The sequence below is a fragment of the Anguilla anguilla genome, chromosome 11, assembly GCF_013347855.1.
Source record: "Anguilla anguilla isolate fAngAng1 chromosome 11, fAngAng1.pri, whole genome shotgun sequence".
Taxonomy (NCBI): domain Eukaryota; kingdom Metazoa; phylum Chordata; class Actinopteri; order Anguilliformes; family Anguillidae; genus Anguilla; species Anguilla anguilla.
In genome coordinates this window covers 2,811,956-2,830,984 of record NC_049211.1, presented here as the reverse complement: position 1 = coordinate 2,830,984, position 19,029 = coordinate 2,811,956, and the positions used below count along the sequence as shown (strand labels likewise).

At 46.0% G+C, this 19,029-nt stretch overlaps 1 protein-coding gene across 3 annotated transcripts; it reads left to right on the top strand.

Annotated features, from left to right (window-relative positions):
* The first annotated feature begins 5,363 nt into the window (after positions 1–5,363).
* Positions 5,364–17,791, top strand: LOC118208351 (cell division control protein 42 homolog). 3 transcript variants are annotated; one of them, XM_035382937.1, is made up of 6 exons: positions 5,364–5,494; positions 9,919–10,062; positions 10,686–10,758; positions 10,962–11,071; positions 11,804–12,001; positions 17,669–17,791. In XM_035382937.1, exons 2-6 carry the CDS (start codon positions 9,958–9,960, stop codon positions 17,756–17,758), a joined length of 576 nt encoding a protein of 191 aa, XP_035238828.1. In that variant the 5' UTR covers positions 5,364–5,494; positions 9,919–9,957; the 3' UTR covers positions 17,759–17,791. The 3 variants fall into 3 exon arrangements, with proteins under 3 accessions (XP_035238828.1, XP_035238830.1, XP_035238831.1); XM_035382939.1 differs by lacking the exon at positions 17,669–17,791 and adding an exon at positions 15,382–15,500; XM_035382940.1 differs by having other exon boundaries at positions 5,431–5,494; positions 9,916–10,062.
* Positions 17,792–19,029: the final 1,238 nt, after the last annotated feature.

Here is a 19,029-nt window from a genome sequence, read left to right as displayed (position 1 = left end):
AGTAATATCATAGTTCTAACCCCTGCTTCCAACAACATCTAATTTGGGAGAAATAAGCTTTGGTCTGGTATTTTCCTTCATTCATTGCTTTTATGACTATGACCTGTTCATGTCGGTAACATTCATTATTTAAGGTAGTTGATTTGATCTGTTGAATATTGTTAAAACTTAATACATTTATTTTCTAACTGAATACTATGTAAAAAAAAATGCAAAAAGCTGTGTTGGTCACTCTGCATCAGACCGTCTGTGAAATGCCTCTAATGCAATGTAATGTAATATACTGTAAAACCTTCAACAGGAGAGGCAACTCTAGGACACCCCAGATTTGTGTACATCAGACCTGACATGTGACCTTTAATTGCCCCAAGGACGTTTCTTTTGATGTTTGTGGAGGGGAGAACAGGGATAGAGAGCGAGAGAGAGAGAGAACAGACAACACTCCTGTCGTCAAACAAATTAAGTTTGCCTGATCAAATTATATTGTCTGTTTCTCAAAGGTGATAATCTAAAAACTAGATATCCGACAAGAGTATCTATTAAACTAATAAGACAGAGTATGAGAACTAGTTTGCTCTTTGGAGGGGTGGGGGGCACAGAATCAGTTAAACTGGGTGTTGCCGTAATAATGCTGTCTTGATTCCACATAAGGTTGTTTGTCTGTCTGCACAGGAAAGAATTAATCTGGGAACAACCTCATGCTGTGCTCTCATGCTATTCTCCTTTTTTTCTAATTGTTTCTTGGAAAGAGAGCACAACAGAAGAAAATGAGCTTAATTAGCTAATCTATGGCTCAGTGGTCAAAATGAACTATAGCCTTTCATTAAATTTCCAAGTCAAAACAGGAAGTTGTTTCCCATTGAGTATCTCTCGAACCACAACATATACTGGACCGTGTAATCTGTTGTGTGGTGTGTGAGTTTACCAGCTGCTGTCAGTTTTGAGTACATGCTGCTCTGATATAGATGTCAAAAAGAGGAAGAGGAAAAAGCCATGAGTGATTTTTTATGAGTTTAGTGAGTGACCAAAGCTCTGGACATTGAACCTGTCATAAAATAAAAAAACCATCACAGAACACAGAGCCCGGCAAATTGTATTTGGATTCAGTCTTTTTAAGCTCGGTCGTCTTGCAGAATCACAAAGGGTTTCGTGTGGGTAATGCTCCGGGGTGGAGGTACAGTGCTTCTTAGATCCTCAAAATCCTTAATTCTGTGATCATGTACTGTCCTCTTTCCCTAAAACCACATCTTTTTAAATCAAATCTGGAGCCTTTACAAAACAGTCATTTTGTGGTCAAATAATTATTTCATGCTTCATTTTGAGGTATACCTGGGATCATTGCCTTGCTGAAAAAAAGAACTTGCTGCCAAATTTGACCTTCTTGGGAGGGGGGAACACCAGGTTTTTAGGTCGAGATGTCCTCTTCAGCAGCAAGAGGCCTTCTTTGCCCAACAAACATACTGCTGGTATGCGTGGCCGAAAACCTCTGACCACAAACCCAGTTCCAATCAATGCCCAGCACTGGATATAAAAACCAACATAGGAAAAATGAACGTGTGTAAGACAGGACAGGAGAAAACCTGACAGGACTTTTCCGCCCAAAATCTTGGAAGGTACCCCCAGCCCCCACCCCACCCCCCTGAAAAAGGAGACTCTTTTTTTTGTTTTAGGTTTGTGGACATGGAAAAGGAAGTTGTATTGTTTCTGGAGCTTGCGCACAGTCATTAAGGGGCCTAATTACTTTTCATCCTTCCTCCTCTTCGTCGGTCCGGGAGACGAGGGCCCCGCGGTGTGCCAGGGTGCGCTCACACGCTGGCAGAGTCGGGACCCTTTCTCTGCGGCCCGCAGTTCAAGTACCGGCCTGTCTGGAGGCCTGAAAGCCTCGGGAGGAAGGGCAAGAAAGGGCACTTGACAGACTGGCCTCTGATTGGCCAGGAGTTGTCAGGGGCCCCAGCAGAGCCGTTAATGGCCTGATTGTGGAGTTACCGACGAGCGGAACGGGGTACCGTGGGAGACTGCTTGAAGAACATAGCCCCCCCCCCCCCCCCCAAAAAAAGTACTTCCCCACAGCATTTCCAGGAAAAAAGAAGACTGAAGTATTTTCCATACAGGCCAAGCACCAGTTTAAAGTCAGTCATCAGCTAAACGATGTTAAACAACCAATGGCTCAAGAAGCCATTTTAGAATCTGGTCACATTGGGTTATTTTACTCCTCACTTTTTAGGAGTTATTGAACATTATTTTTATTAAATTATTAACCATTTCTGTGTCTCAATTTAAAATGTAAGTACAAGCAAAGGACAATGTTTTTTCACGCACCAGTTTTTTCTTTAAAATGTGCTTCTATGTCAGTGGCATTATACATGTAAAAAAAAGGGGACATTATTAGAATACTTCTTTTAACAATCCAGTGTATGATCATAATCCCATACTAATGTACGTATATCCAGGATGAGCCATGCAACTCCATTCAATCCTTTTTAGGTAGGAGGCAATAGTACAGCTATTGCCAAAGGGGGTTTAGCCCTTTGGAGAGTAGGTTTTGTGGAATGTTTTCTCAAAATTCTACGTCAGTGTTCTAGAACTCTCGAGCGATTGTTACATCAGCATTAGAATGTTCAGGTAAGAACATTCTAATCAGATATTTATGATTGTACTCCTTGAAGGGTTTAGCCAATTTTTTTGAACCTGTGTGGGGAGAGAGATGAGTGATGGCATAATAGCTAGTCTTTTTAAAAATCTTTTATCAAAAAACACACCCTCCCCCCCCCAACACATCCCCCTTTGGACAATTCTTTTGAAGTTCTGTTCTGTTATGTAGCAGATCCATTAGTACAAAACCATATAGCAGATCACGTGCATATATATCATGTACACCCTTCGAGATGAGCACGGTGTCCCATCCTCGTTGTCCCATCCTCACTCATCAGAGCACCCCGAGGCTGTCCTGGGTCGGCCCAAACATTCCCCTCATATCTGTGCCCTCCCACTGCAGCAGCAGCTGTAGGAGGCTGCACAGAGAGGTCTCACAGCGGGGCCGCGCAGAGAGGCCGCACAGAGGGGCCCTGTTTGCTCTGCCCAGCACAAGGGCCCGGTCTGTTTCCCCCCTGGGCATCGCGGGCCGTTCGTAGCCGCGGCTCAGGCTGCGCTCATCAGCTGAATATGTTTGTGTTTTACATATAAAGTTTGGCATAGTCGCCCCCGCGCCGCAACGCCGCGGCACACAAACGGAGCGCGGGGCGGACTCAATCAGCGCCTTTCACCGAATGCGCTTCGGAGGTCTGCGTTGGGCCCGCGCCATCACTAGAGAATGCGAGCGGCACAGGGGCCCGAGCTCGGTGCCAATCTGTGTGTGAACCACACGGAGTCCATGTTGAATGTCAGTTTGTTTGCAATTTAAATCTTTTTTTTTGGGGGGGGGGCATTAATATTTGAACTTCTTGGGCGGACTTGGGATTCTGTTCTCATAAAGCTTGAACATTACCATGATGGCCTCATTTTATGGATCTGTGGTGATTATTAAATATTTCAGAACAATACTCTTTTTATTCCTGCTTTGGAGCCCTGCTTTGTTTTATTTCTGGAATATGTAGTTTAAAGGTTGCCCGCAGTTGTAAACAATTTCTTTGTTGGGAAAAACGTCAAATTATTATTTTATTATATGAATGTAATGATACTATTAGATAGCTGTGCTTGCTTTTTCATGTTCATTTGCTTGCTTTGAAAGTCTTTATTGCAAATCAATATTTCATTAACAAAATATCGATATATAAAACATATAATTTTATATCAAATTACATATCAAATACATATTAATCACATTATCCATGCATTAGTATACGGAATAAATCTGATCCACATGTTTGTCTGAAATATTGCAGAGATTATGGGAGAAATATAACATATTTGTCTGAAAAATGGCAGAGATTCAGGGATTATGGCAGAACTATGGCAGCTGAGTAAAGTCCCACATGCTGGCATTTGCTGAAAAGCGTAGGCATCCCTTCATTCATATGCAAAACCCCACATGCAAAACCTGCACATCGTTCAATGGAAAAACTGCCTTCATTGTAAAAAAACAATCTTTTGCCATATCCAAAAAGTGAACAATAACTTCACCAGGTAACTGTGAGGAAAACTTTCTATGCCTCCGCGGGCCATGTAGCAGTTAATAAATTTGAGAAACAGGCTCTGAGGGTACGCGTTACACCTCAATCTTGTTCTAAGTACATTTTGGTCCAGTAAGATCGCATCATCTAGGAGTGGGTTAGTTGGCTGGAGCGGGACATGGATCTTGTGAGTCTATTCTTCCCTCTGGTGGCAAATTGCTGTAATTGTCCGTCCTTGTGATCCCCAATCTGTTCACGCTAGTACAGTACTGAGAAAGCATTGTTTTGATCACATGGTCTGAGTTAGAGGAGCGTCTTGTAAGCTTGTAGGCTTCTACGCAAACATCACAAAGGCCATTGCAGTTTGAATACTGCCTGCATGTTCTACAAGAGGCGAACACACACTATGAACAATGTCTCTAGGGAATATTTCAGGGAGTGGCTGTATGTTCTGTACCACTGCCTGGTGTTTGTTGGTTTCACGTGTGGGTTTAGCTTTTTCTATTTGCTACCATGAAGGGCCTTGTAGTGACAATTTGTTACATGCCAACGTAGGCGCATTAAGCATTAGAATGAAAGATATGAAGGGGTGTGCTTGGGCAGCAGTGTAGTATAATGGGTAAGGGACTGGTCTTGTACCCTAAGGGTCACAGGTTCTATTCCTGGGTAGGACACTGCCATTCCTACCCTTGAGCAAGGTACTTAACCTGCATTGCTCAGTATATATTCAGCTGTATAAATGGAAGCAATGTAAAAAAAAAAAAAGGTTGTATAAGTCGCTCTGGATAAGAGCGTCGGTTAAATGCCTGTAATGTAATGTGCTCGAAAAGCCACATCTGTGTCAAGCCTTTGCATTACGTCACTTACATTGCATTGCATTGCATTGATTTAGCAAACACTCTTATCCACACAGACCTACGGTGTAGGAGAAACATCAGTGAGGTCACCTGATTTCTACGAGCAGCAGTACCAGACCTGGCTAACACCATTCACACTCTAGCAAGTGTATATGCAACATCAATAAAGCACTACTGCAAACTAACTATGCTAGCCAACTGAATTGATGCATGATGATAAAAGGTGCACTACTGATTAATGTAATGTAAAAAATGTCACTTAATGTACTTAATCTGAGAAAAACTTAATCAATACACATACAAGAATAAATGCATGGCCGAGAACCTGTTAAGGTTTTCTGTAAAACTAATACTATTAGTAATAGTCCAACTGCGTTTAAAACGTCTCGCCTATCCTGTGTGAAGCTTTACGTCACCTAGATGTTGACGTTACGTACTACGCAACGTGCCCCTGTGGTTTTGACAGAGCGACCCCAAGTGCGAAGCTGCCAACGCCCGGCATAGAGGCTGCTCGATTGAGAGGAAACGGTAAGATAAATCATTCCAAATAATGTTTTTTTTTCGTATTTTGAAACAATGTGTGTTTATTTACTTTATTAATTTGTGAATCTACCGAACCATGTCCAGTGAGCTTTCTTAAGTTAGCCTGCGCTTCAGAACTCTCGTTTTTGTGGCAATGAACGGTTTTTTCTCATTCAAGAACAACGGCAGAGGAAAACGGAATTGCTAGCTAACGTTAGCCATCCTTAGCTAGTCTCTGAAGAATCAGATCAGTTATATATTTATGGTCTCCTCTAATGTAATCAAATAAACGGTGTCACTTGTTAATTTTCCGTACATCTGAATGTGTTCATCAAAGGCTGTTTCAAAATGGGAAAAATAAAGCCTTGTCGTTTTTTGATCCTGGTACCGGTCCAGAATGGCGATATCTAGCTAGTTGACTAATGCTAACTTGGCTTCTACTAGCAACTAGTGGTGCAGTGAAGAAGGAATGCTAAACTGTAGCTAGCTAGTAGACCATATAGTTAGCATATAATAGGTGTATCGTTAAGCTTGTGCCACATTTAAAATAATGAACAATAAACCAATTTGTTGGTAATTTTATGCTAACATATCACGTATGACCTCGGTTTATACTTGTTTAGCATGTATTGTTCTACCGGAAGCGAGCTAGCTAGCGAACAAGCCAACTACTGAATAATATGGACATGAATAAGCCAGCTAGTCGCGATGTGCTGTGTTTATGGCTATCTTGGCTAGCTGTACATTCACTTTAGATTGGCCATTTGTGATGCTAACATTCGCTAATACGTTAATACGTTCATCCATTCCTAGATTAACTTTGGAGGTTTGTTGCTTAGCTTTAACGTCATTGTGTATTTTGTGAGCTAACGGTACATAGTTGTCAACTTCAGGCTCTAATCATTAGATCAGTTCGCCTTCTTCCAGTCACGTTTAAATGCTTTAAAACCTAAACAAACCTAGTGCTAGCCGGCTATATAACTACTAATCTTCAAAACATTACTAGCTGGCGTCTAGTCCAGTGTGTTGGCTGGCCAGAATATTTCTCTGGTTTATCCGATTAACTAAATTTGATAGCCAGGTGGTCCAAGGGTTTGCAGAAGAGGCTCGATAAATTAGACAGTGGAGATTAGGCTGTGTGAAGGACAGCCCTTTCTCGCCAAACCATCTCCTTCAGCCCGCCTTCGATGTCAGGACTACCCGTCTTGGCAACTTGAACGTTACAATATTTCCAGAGACCGTGCTTGTCTTTAAAATGTCGACTAGCTAGGTTGGTTTAAAATTTGTCTTAGAATTGTCAAACTCTGCTGGTGTTGATTAGGCAGTTGCGTCTTTGCTTTGGGTTTGGGTCCGGGTTCGGGTTCGGATTCGGGTACCTGCGTAGGCTGCTTTCATTCTGGGACGAGGGCTGATTGCATCGTAGTTGTACTGAACTGCCGAACGCCAGTACCCTTTTATACTTAAATTGTCTATATATTGCTAGTACATAGTGTTGAACGTTTTGTCTGAGAGAGAAGCGGGGACGTTGTAAGCAATTTGCGACACTTCATCACGGGGGCCACCGTCGTTCCTAATCGGGGATATAACAGTTAGTCAAAGATACAAATGTGTAAATGTTTTCCTTATAAAGCAAGTGTAGCATACGAAGTTACTATACTAGGAGGAATCATACTTAAGCCCAGTAATACGGTCATTATTTTTACTTTTTTGCTTGAATCCTGTCCGGAAGCCTGAGAAATACTGGCCATGTGTGTGCTTATCTTCGGCTGGGTAAGAAAATTCTTACTACTGACCTAAATTGTAGTGGACAGTTGGATTAATAGGTTGTGTCTTTATTGTCATTGATCCAATACATGAAACCCACTTAGCTGTGTTAGTTGTATTTTATTTGACGTTGTGCTTTCAACGAGGCTTGGCATAATGCTTCAGAGTTAATACATTTAATATTTCACTTGGAGCAATGCTGGCTATTGAGCCTCAGTTGCTTTGGTCGAGTGTAATTTTGCGCGGTCTCATCTCTCACCTCTCGAGAGAGACAGGCCGTTTCCCACACTTCACCAGGCCTAATTAGCAGTAATAGTGGCCAGGGAAGCAAGGTGCTGAACAGAGCTGTGTTTGGACAGTGCTGTTCTGGGCCATATATGGTATATCTTGCATTCCTCTTCTCAAAGATGGAGGTGGCCTGATGGTGAGAGTGATGTTTTCCTGGTTGGCCTGCAGTGTCTGTATTTCTGCCTGTGTGGGGAATTGGTTTGTCCTCGTAGGGCTGCAGTTGGTAGTGTCTGTAGTTCTGGCTGCTCGTGGCTGTAGTGGGTAGTGTCTGTAGTTCTGGCTGCTCGGGGCTGTAGTGGGTAGTGTCTGTAGTTCTGGCTGCTTGTGGCTGCAGTGGGCAGTGTCTGTAGTTCTGGCTGCTCGTGGTTGTAGTGGGTAGTGTCTGTAGTTCTGGCTGCTCGGGGCTGCAGTGGGTAGTGTGTGTAGTTCTGGCTGCTCGGGGCTGTAGTGGGTAGTGTCTAGTTCTGTCTGCTCTGGGCTGCAGTGTCAGTAGTTCTGGCTGCTCAGGGCTGCAGTGTCAGTAGTTCTGGCTGTGTGGGGCTGCAGTGTCAGTAGTTCTGGCTGCTCGGGGCTGCAGTGGCAGTAGTTCTGGCTGCTCGGGGCTGCAGTGTCAGTAGTTCTGGCTGCGTGGGGCTGCAGTGTCAGTAGTTCTGGCTGCGTGGGGCTGCAGTGTCAGTAGTTCTGGCTGCTCGGGGCTGCAGTGGCAGTAGTTCTGGCTGCTCGGGGCTGCAGTGTCAGTAGTTCTGGCTGCGTGGGGCTGCAGTGTCAGGAGTTCTGGCTGCTCGGGGCTGCAGTGCAGGGGTTGTTTACTGATGAACACCATTAGCACTGCAGCTCTTGTTTACAGTGACTCAGCAGGACACTTCTGACAGGCAGCGTCTGTGCCCACAAACACAACCTCTACCTGCATGTCAGTGCTTTATCTGAGAGTCAGTATTGCACCTCAACATCAGTACTGTCACTCAGCATCCACCTGATAGTCAGTACTCCACCCGAGGGTCAATACTCGCTCCTCCTGATAGTCAGTACTCCACCCGAGGGTCAATACTCACTCCTCCTGAGAGTCAGTACTGCACCTCACCATCAGTACAGTAATGCAGTGGGCTTTGGCTGAGCGTCACCAATAGTTGTAATACAGTCATACACCGTAGCCTGCCTCTCTTGACCAGAGATATTTACTTCTGGTTTAAAGATCATTAAATTACATCAGTGCACTATAAATAAATTGTAATTTCCTTTTTTGATGTGAAGTTTCTTTGCTTGATTTTTCCATTTGACCTCAGCTGATGGGTGATTATTTGTATTCATGTTGTTACCTGCAATCCTGTCTGCATCTGCCCCATTCTCACTGGTCCTGTCTGGGCTGGACTCGAGGTGAACGTGAAGCTGGCTGTTTGGGCGAATCTGGTGTCGCCAGCGGTTACTCAATATTGGGAAGTGCATATGAGGACCTTGCGGTTCACCTGACACCTCTACATTAATCTCTGTGTCGCTTGTCAAATAATGCTGAGCTGTGGAAGGTAGAGTCCACTGGAGACAGAGACAGTGGCCAGAGATTCAGGAGATGTGGGAGCGATTTTAACCATCGCAGCCCATCGGAGCGTCTGGCGTTTTTGTTTTACAGTAACGTGTCTTCACTGCAGAGAAGGCAGCCTTCTCCACTGCCGTTAAGCAGGTACCGAAACCAGTCTCCTGTGCTGCTGAGGTGTGAAGCTAGGGCCGCGTTAGAGCTGTTGAGGTTTGCGGTGGCCCGTCTTTGGTAAATGGTAAATGGACTGCATTTATATAGCGCTTTTATCCAAAGCGCTTTCCCAAATGCACGACCACATCGCGTCTCTCTCTTCCTTAGGCAAGCGTTAACTCTCCTCATCTGAAGATCCAAGGATCTTGAAAGTTCTTCCAATCTAAGTTCTTGAAAATAATGTTGTTTTACAATGGTGCTTAAAAGTGCTTGGGTTTTCATTTTCAGCATTTTGCCAGTACATCTTTTGCTGAATCTTTCCTTGGAAACCGATTCTGGGTTAGAATACACATTTTACTCAGAGTCATTAGGTTTTGGCATGGGGTGAAAGAGACAGTCATGGGATGGTGCTCATTATCAGGAAAATTGACTGTTTCCATTGAAGGGCCATTTTTATAATGCTTTATTAATGGTCAGCTTGTGATATCGGCCATTATATTGGTCTTGATTTTGGGGGAAATTGCCCATTGGATTAGTGTCAGGTCTGCGTTGTGGTAGCAGGCTTGTTGAGAATCCTCTGTGGTCATGTGATTTAACCAGCGAGCGTAGAGCGTGAGATAGGTGTGTGTGTGTGTGGAGTGATAATCCAGAGTTAACCCTGCCATGCTAACACACTGCTCTGTTTTATCCCCAGCAGATCTTGAATGAGCCCAGTGGAACCTAACAGAACGCAGCTATGCAGACGATTAAGTGCGTTGTAGTGGGTGACGGTGCTGTGGGTAAAACCTGTCTCCTCATCTCCTACACAACCAACAAATTCCCCTCCGAGTATGTGCCCACGGTAAGTCCCTGAGCGCCAAGTCCGTTTCGTGTGTCAGGTTCAATGCCAGCCTTTCCCTGAGTGGTTTTGCTCCCTATTGGAGATGTTGTGACCCTTGTGCCAGGAGCATCACATTTGATGCCGTCAGACATTTAACCACAGAAGTCAGGGTTAAGTCCAAGGCAGAAGGTCTGCGGTCTGAAGACCTGTAGGCTGATGTTCTTGTGAGATGGAGAGATCAAGCTTTGTGGGGCACTTCTGAGATCAAAGTTTTCCATCACGCTCTACCATGAAAACTGGTCCCCTGACGTGCCCGCTGAAAAATTTCCTTTGACATTTCGTTTTTTTTCAAATGGCAAGATGGAAATAGCATTTAGTTATTTTCTCTGCACAATGCTTCAAGTTTAGCCCCTGGCACTTGGAGCATATCATCACAACAACTCATCTTTCTGAAATTTATTGCTCAATCTTACTTTGCTTAACCCAGCTCAGTGCATCAAAAATTTTTAAAAAATCTTACGCTGTTCACTTTATGTATTCCAGCCCGATGGCCCTCTTAAATCACATACCATAATAATCACATACCAGATGAAGAATAGTAATGGTTTGTATTTAATATCCATCGTCATTTTTCTACCCCGCAGGTGTTTGATAACTATGCAGTAACGGTCATGATCGGTGGTGAACCCTACACCCTAGGATTATTTGATACTGCAGGTAAGTTACGCTGTTCTGTCTTCTGGAATGTTCCTGAGAATGCACTGACAGGGTCTAGCTTCATGATGTCAGTCTGCCTGAAGTAGTCCCTGTATGACAGAAGGCAGCTTCCTCTTCTATCCAGGAAATGACTGTGCCGTCTATGTTCGTGGTTCTGTGTGTGATGTCACGGTGAGCTAAAATGGCCGCCCTTATTTCCCCAGGTCAGGAGGACTACGACAGGCTACGGCCCCTGAGCTACCCCCAGACCGACGTCTTCTTAGTCTGCTTCTCCGTCGTCTCGCCTTCCTCCTTCGAAAACGTTAAAGAGAAGGTGGGTTTGGCCTGCCCTGACGCACCTTGGCGATGCCAGTGGCTTTGCTTGTTTTCTCTGAAATGTTGGTTCTCTTCTGGTCCCCGAATCAGCCTACAAGAACCAGGACCGGTGTACACCTGTGGTCTTACTGTCTCATAGTGTAGTGAACAGATGAAGAACAGAGTTGGATAATGTCATGGCAGATGGATAGACATGTTATTGTCCTCCATAGTGGATGTTCTTTCCACACCTCGTACAAGACTTCACCAATGCCACTTGTTACTGATTTGGCCATTAGGCCTGGCTCACATTTGGCTTTCCGATTGATCCCAGAGTTGTTGGATGGGGTTGGGTCCGGGCTCTGTGCAGGCCAGTCACCTTCTTTCAATCCGATCTTGACAAAATCATTTCTATATACCTCACTGTGTGTCCGGAGGCATTGTCATGCTGAAACAAGCCTTCCTCAAACTGTTGGGGAAGCACAGAATCGTCTAGAACCTGATTGTGTGCTGTAGCATTAACATTTGTTCTCACTGGAAATAAGGGGCTTAGCCCAAACCACGAAAAACAACCCCACACCAAAGGGTGTCCAGATACTTTTGGTCATATGCTGTAGTTGAGTTTACAAAATGGGGCAAAACTCCTGCTGGAACCTGCCTTTTCCTGCCTCATGTACCTGTACCTCCTGACCTATAGATGGCGCCCTTGCGCTGACCCTCTCTCTCTCGCTCTCCCTGTCCCCGCTTGCAGTGGGTCCCCGAGATTACTCACCACTGTCCGAAGACCCCGTTCCTGCTGGTGGGGACGCAGATCGACCTGCGGGACGACCCCTCCACCATCGAGAAGCTGGCCAAGAACAAGCAGAAGCCCATCACCCCGGAGACGGCCGAGAAGCTGGCCCGCGATCTGAAGGCGGTCAAGTACGTGGAGTGCTCCGCCCTCACGCAGGTGAGTGACAGCCCCCGCCCCCCCGTGCTCTGACCCGGAGTGAGTGTGCACCCGTCCCACCCACCCACCCTGTCCCGGCTCCCACAGGCTTTCATTCATCAAGGTCTTTAGGGCAACACTCAAATGTTGAGCCTCGTGAATGGGATTAGGAGCGATCACGTGACCCAACGTGGAATTCAGGTGAAGTTTGGTGGTAAAATCGGTTAGGCTCACACCTAATTATCTGAAGTCTTAATTATTTCATTTTCTCTGATGAAAATCAAGCTTTTAAAATTAAAAAAAAAAATCCTTGTTCTCTCTTTTCCTGCTTCCCTGTACTTTTCTGTTCACATTTGCACAGTGACAGGCCTGTCCGTTTGATTGACGCTGTCACATTTGCAGGGGACAGCCCTGCTGCTCATTTGATTGATTGAGCCTTTCAGATGGGTTAATGACCAGGAGGGTCACACAAGCTACTCCAGGGGGAAATCTGCCCAAGTTAAATTTTGCACTGGTGCCAGGATGAAGTCAGGACTGCTTAATTGCGGTAGCATAGCGGGGGTCTTGGGGGAAATTGAGAGCCTGGGGGCTTGATATGGCTCTGGGTGCTCTATAGACTGTACATAGTCAAGGTCTGAATGGCCTCTCGTTATTACCATGTGGTACGCTGGTTCTCTTGTGATTCCAGCAGAGCAATCGCAGGTGAATGTAGCTTTTGCACGCTGCAGTGTGTGTGGCAGCCATTTTGTCTTCAGGTCGCATAAACAATGTGCAGATGGCTTGCTCCGTGCTGCACGGTCTGGGATTCAGAGAACATCTGTGCTTACCGTGGACATAATTTAAAGCAAGACAAATGCAGTTTGCCACGTTCAGCAATTGATAGAACTTAACTTGTCAAACTGAGTTTAAGAAAAAGGTTAATGCTCTTAAGTTGAATGTAATGTTAAAGGTGTACGCTTAAGTCGAAGTTAAGGACAAATGTTGTTTGAATACAGGCCAAAGTTAAGGACAAATGTTTGAATACTGGCCAAAGTTAAGGACAAATGTTGATTGAATACAGGCCAAAGTTAAGGACAAAAGTTGATTGAATACAGGCCAGGGTTTTATGATCCTGTTGCTTTTGCTGGTGATCTTGTGTCCCCTTTGACTCTTAACGCGGTCTGTAGCTGTTCTATTATGACCAGCGCATTTTTGCGCAGTCCAGGTACTCCATTGAGCCTGTCCTTTAAAATAATGTTTCCGGCCATAAAAAGTTTGCTAAAGTATCACATTGTGGAGAAACGGGCTGATTTGGCGGTGATGTATCGACGCAGTGCTGATGAACTGCAGTGCTGTTCAGGCAGTACCTCTGGAGGAGTTAGCGGCTGTAGGAGACATAATTCTCACAGATACCGCTACCCTGCGGGTGCCTAGCATTTCACTGGGAGAACTTCCTGTTGCAGAACCCGGTCTTAAAACCCAGTCTACCCCCTGGCGGGACGAGGCCAGTCATGTGATTACGTAGCCGAGGCTCGAACCCGCACCCGGGGGGTGAGCACCTTTTAACAGCGCCCGGCCAATCAGGAGCCTTGGCCAGGTCTGCTCTGATTGGAGCACAGCGGAGGGTGTCGTATGCTCTCTCTCTCTCTCAGGATCGGATCTGTGTGCCGGCTTGTTTCCGCTCCAGACGTAGGATGCCAGCCTGAGGTTCAGAGTCTGTGGATCTGAGCACTGAGGAGGAGCCGTAGACCCTCTGGCTGCCATTCAGCCTGCGTCTGAATGAACAGGATGTGATGTCACGTGCCGGGGGGGATCTGGTCTAACAGGGACGTTATTGAAGATTTGAGCTCTGAGATGGGCGAAGCACGCGCCCGTCCCGTAGTGTTTTTCTGCTCCGCCTTGAGCTGTGACCAAATTCGGCAGACGCGGCTTCACAAAGTGCCGTCTTTGTCCCTGTCCGTCCGCTTTTGGCTGTTTGACCTGCACTGTTAGGCCTGCTGCTTCAGGAGTGATCCAGGAGTGACTGAGGCACTTTGTAAAAATGAATTCTTCCTTTATTTAGCCAGGGTAGTCTCCCTGAGATTTAAAATCTCTTTTACAAGAGAGGCCTGGTCAGAAAGCAGCTGAAGGACTTGTTCCCGGCAGTGACTAAAACGTGTAAGTGAACAGGGTGTTCCGACTGCCTGACGGTTATTCTGACTTCCTCAGTTGAAGAACTTGGTAACTGACGTCCCGTGTGTTAGACCTGCAGCGTCTTATCTGTACACCGACTTCAGATCTGACTGGAGAACCACTGTCCCTGTATTTACCATCTAGTGGCGAAATACAGATTCTCTGAGTACCCAGTGAGGGAGCAGCATTGTCAGTCAGTCGGGGTGTATGATTGAGGTACGCTTCCGTTTTTAGGGGTGCTTGGCTTCGGGCAGAGGCTCGGCCCTTTATCAGCTGTTCCTCAGAAACTGAACTGAAACATCGCGAAACGCAGCGTCTGTTCCTCACCGGACGTGCCCATAGGAAATCAGGAACACACTCGCCAGCATTTTTACTGAAAGACGTTCGTGTGCGTTGAGGGTCTCAGGCACTAGTCCTGCAGACTGTTAACTGAAGCCCTGAAAAGTGCCAAAGCCAACTGAAAACCAGCAGGCACTGCAAGTTAAACTGGAGTTAAACCTGCAGACCCTGGAACCTTCAGGTTGTCATCTAAATTCCTAGGCCACGCCCCCTATCATGCTGCTCGTAGGTTGTATAATGCCCTGGAGAAGGGGTAGGGGTTGTAATTTTTAGGAAGTGAAGATGAATTGCATTCTAAATTATTCCATAAAGCAGTTAAGGTTATTGCCCCTCAATGAAGAATACATTTTGGGTTGTAACTTTTTTTAAAAGCATTATTTTCTTTGCGCACTTCTGTCTGTTCTGTAGGTGTGTGTGGGTGTGTGTGTGTGTGCACGCGTGTCCTCTGTGTGCGTGTTCTTTGACATGATTGACACAGTTTTGTGTCCTTCGTATCTGAACTTATTTTCTAACAAATCTGCAAACTGTTTTCCCATCCTAAGCCCTGCCAGTTGTTTAGTGCTGCCGCGCTGTTGTGTTTGTTGTTGTCATTGTATTGCTTTGCATTGCCGTGTTTGTTGTTGTGTTTTGTGTCGTTTTGTATGGTCGCAGTGTTTGTTGTGGTATTTTGTGTGGTGGTGTTGTCTTGTTGTGTGTTGTGTGGTGGTGTTGTCTTATTGTGTTTTGTGTGTTTTTTTTTTTTTTTCTCCAGGCTGTGTGTAGTGTGCTGTAGTTTGGGCTCTTGCTTGCTTCTCTAACCTGATAGCTCTGAGCGTTAACTCTGGTGCTGTTTTCTCTCTCTCTCTCTCTCTCTCTGTTTCTCTATGTCTCTCTCCCTCTCTCCCCCCCCCCCCCCCGCCCTGTGTCTGTAGAGAGGTCTGAAGAATGTGTTTGATGAAGCTATCCTAGCAGCACTCGAACCTCCAGAAACACAGCGGAAACGGAAGTGCTGTATATTCTAGAGTCTTTTTTACACCCAACCCCCCCCCCCCCCCCCCCCCCCCCTCCATACCTCCCCCCCCCCATAAGAACCGTCTGCTGCTTCCTCTGCTCTCTTCCCGGCTTCTGCCCTTAACCCCGCCTGCTTCCCCATCAGTTAGACGGCCGCCATGCTTCCCGTAGTCCCGTGTGTGCTGTCACCATTTATTTTTGTTGTTAATTTGTTTTTTGTTTATTATTATTATTATTATTATTATTATTATTATTATTATTATATTTTAGTTTTTCTACCGTTTAACCTTGGAGAATCCGTGTTCTCGCCTCGTTGCCGTGCCAACGTACGGATGCCCACTGCTGCTTCTCTTTCGGAAGTGCTGCTTCCTCTTGTGGTTGCTTTCGTCTCCAAGGTTTTACATCAGGCTGCTCTATATATATATATATATATATTTTATTTTTTGTTTTTCTCCAATGTTATTTTATTGGGGGGCAAAACCTAGAAGTAAAACAAAAAAAAAACTTTTTGCGCATTGTGAAGTAAGGCTGTTTTCTTTCTTTCTTTCTTTTTAAAGGAAAGACATTTCCATTACTTGCATCAATGTACATTTTTTTTGTACTAGAAATGTATCATAAAATGTTAACTCTAAATGTGATGATCTTTGGCTTAAGTTTGCAAATTGGATGTCCTTGGTATCAAAAAAACGAGATGTTTGCTGGAGAATGAAAAGCAGAATAAATCTTGTGACACGTGATTTGAATAAAGAGGAACTGAAACTGAACGAAGCTTCTACTGTGGGTGTCTGTGGCTTACCGCCACTTTGCAAACGGTCTGACTTGCGTCAGCGGTGCTGGTGTTGCGTCATCACGTGTTGGAAAGGGGCGGCTGTATATAAACGCATGCAAATCCAAACCGTGCATGTGCAGGAAAATATCAAGCGCATGCATACAAACACAATGCACACAAATGAAAAACTGTGACGGCAGCCCAGGAGTAGTGTTGGGACGTGAAGGCATGCTAAGCAGGATTTTGTAGCCTTGCTGTGGTCCTGTGTTTATAGTCAAAGGAGTCTCCTCCATCCTAAACCCACTCATCTCCGGCTACCCAACTCTGGCCGTCTTGCTACCTAACGTAGCTGGCTGGATAGCCAGAGGTAACTTTACTTACAGGTCCAACAGAAAATATGCCAGCTGGCGTTGCTTTTCATCCCCTTTGTGAAATTCCGTTGTTGAAATCGGGGAAAAGCAATTCCAAGGTTGACTGGTTTTTTAACGAGCCCAGCTGGCTTGTCATTTCGCTTCGCTGTGCTCGTGTTTCTTCACCTCCACCATTGCTGTCGCTAGCTGGCTGCAAACGCTCAGCTGAAACCTGATCCCTCCCCACAGGCTCTGTAGCCACGCCCACCCCTCCCCACACAGAAAAGAGCCTCACGCCCAGAAAGGTCCCACATCACACATTTTAGCAGAAGAAATGCAGGCGGAGGAGAACAAATTATGTAAATGTGCACAAAGACAGCGACTGCCGGTGCATCACAGATATGACTGAATATGGTTATTGTATATTGTCACGGTAAAAGTCCTGCATAGTATGCCTTTGAGTCTCCTGACTGTGGAGGGTTGGCACATCTTATGGGTGGGGACTATGTTTATGTCCTGGAGCAAACCAGTCAGAATCCCGCTGTGTTGGATGTGTGGTAGATCTGTGCAGTAGCGAGCTCAGGATGGGAGAGGAGGTGAATAGAGATGGTGAATGTGGAATGTGTGTGTTTGAGATGGAGGCTTTTTGGTGCAGCTCTCTGAAGGGACTCGCCCTGCATGCATGGAGCACGTTATGTTTGTTTCCATTGTGTGACATCAGCATTGTCAGTGGTGGTGTGCGCGTGTGTGTGTGTGTGTGTGTGTGTGTGTGTGCGTGAGTGGGTGGGTGTGCATGCGTGTGCATTCCTTCATTCAAAGGCTCACTGAAGGCAGTGGCCACAGGGGGCCGAACCTGGAGCTGTGCTGATTCAGCACTATTCTACACTGCCGATGGTGTGGACCTTTTCCTGTAGGTGTGTGGATGTGTGGACCGGGTCCTGTGGGTGTGGACCGGGTCCTGTGGGTGTGTGTGTGGACCGGGTCCTGTGGGTGTGTGGGTGTGTGGACCGGGTCCTGTGGGTGTAGCAGCTTTTTTGCCACCTGTGCCAGTCCCCACCCACTCCCCCTTCTCTGCCTCTGTGTTCACAGAAAGGACTGAAGAACGTTTTCGACGAGGCGATACTGGCCGCCCTGGAGCCCCCGGAACCCAAGAAGAAGCGCAAATGTCGCCTGTTATGAGGAGCCCCCCTACCCCAGCCCCCCACCCCACCCCACCCCCCCCTCTCCCCCTCCCCCCCCCCCCCCCATTCCCCGTCCTCCTGTACCCCGCTCAAACTGGGCCGCCAGCTTCCTTCTCTAAATACTACTTTCCGTTCTTACTCCACAGTGAAGATACACTCAGAATGCTTAGTGAACCCGCAGCACTGCCGCACAGGGCGGAGTAGGTGAGCCGTGTGTGTACGGGCTGCCTCTCCGTGTCTGTGTCCCTGTTAGCGCCCGTTAGCGCCCGTTAGCGTAGCGCCGCAGCGGGCTAGCGAGGTGCTTAGCGTGATCACACTCCTGTCGTTTATGCCGCTTCGCAGTGACTCTTATTGTGATGTGATTCACTCGCCAGGGTTGGGTGGGGGGTGGGGGGTGGGGGGGTGGGGTTGTTGGGCAGGGACAGGGGGGGTTGGATGTGATTATCCGAAGTGCCACATTGGACACGCACACACACACAAACTAACGTGCGCGCGCACACATACACAAACGCACACAGAACCGCGCGCACACAGAAGATAGCCCCTTGTTGCAGGGGTTGGGCTCAGTTGTAACAGCAGTCCTCATAGGATTCCACAACCCAGCACAGGAGCTGATTCCTAATGTTTGTCATTATATATATATATATATATATATATATATATATATATACACACACATGCACCTACATATATACATATATAAACACACACATATATGTGTGTATATATATATGTACCATCATTAGTAATCGGTTCCTTCACTCACAGAATTTCAATATTTAACAGTCTCACTGCCCCGCCTACATTCAGTACTGTATGTCCAAGCATTTCAGGAGGCCTCCTCAGAGGGGGGGGTTTCATTATTATTTTTTTTTAATGTTTATTTTAATGGATAATGGCTCCCCTATCTAAACCAATGGGTGGATGAAGAGAGAGTATATGGGGGAGCCTGTTGGCACACACACACACACACACACACGCACACACACCTGCATCAGTGCCCCTTTTAGACCACTTGAAGGAAGTACACGCGGTGACTGACTAGTATTTTATTTTCTGAGATCGATTGAATTCCTTTGTTTTTTTGTTTGTTTTTTTTTTGTAAGATGTGTCTTCGCAGATCTGAGGCGGTGTGTGACTGACTGAGGTTGCCTAGCAACAGGGACCTTTGATAGTGTTAGCGGGATGAGAGGCGTGTCACCGCGGTGACAGGGACCAAGCGAAATTACAGCCCCCAGGTTTCTCTGCTCAGATTAACACAATTAATCA

What these genes read in the sequence shown, in the direction of transcription:
- LOC118208351 (XM_035382937.1), top strand. Translation starts at nt 9,958, where the DNA reads ATGCAGACGATTAAGTGCGTTGTAGTGGGTGACGGTGCTGTGGGTAAA. An exon ending in CCTCCGAGTATGTGCCCACG is followed by an intron (nt 10,063 to 10,685) that starts GTAAGTCCCTGA and finishes TCTACCCCGCAG; the next exon opens with GTGTTTGATAACTATGCAGT. An exon ending in AGTGCTCCGCCCTCACGCAG is followed by an intron (nt 12,002 to 17,668) that starts GTGAGTGACAGC and finishes CTGTGTTCACAG; the next exon opens with AAAGGACTGAAGAACGTTTT.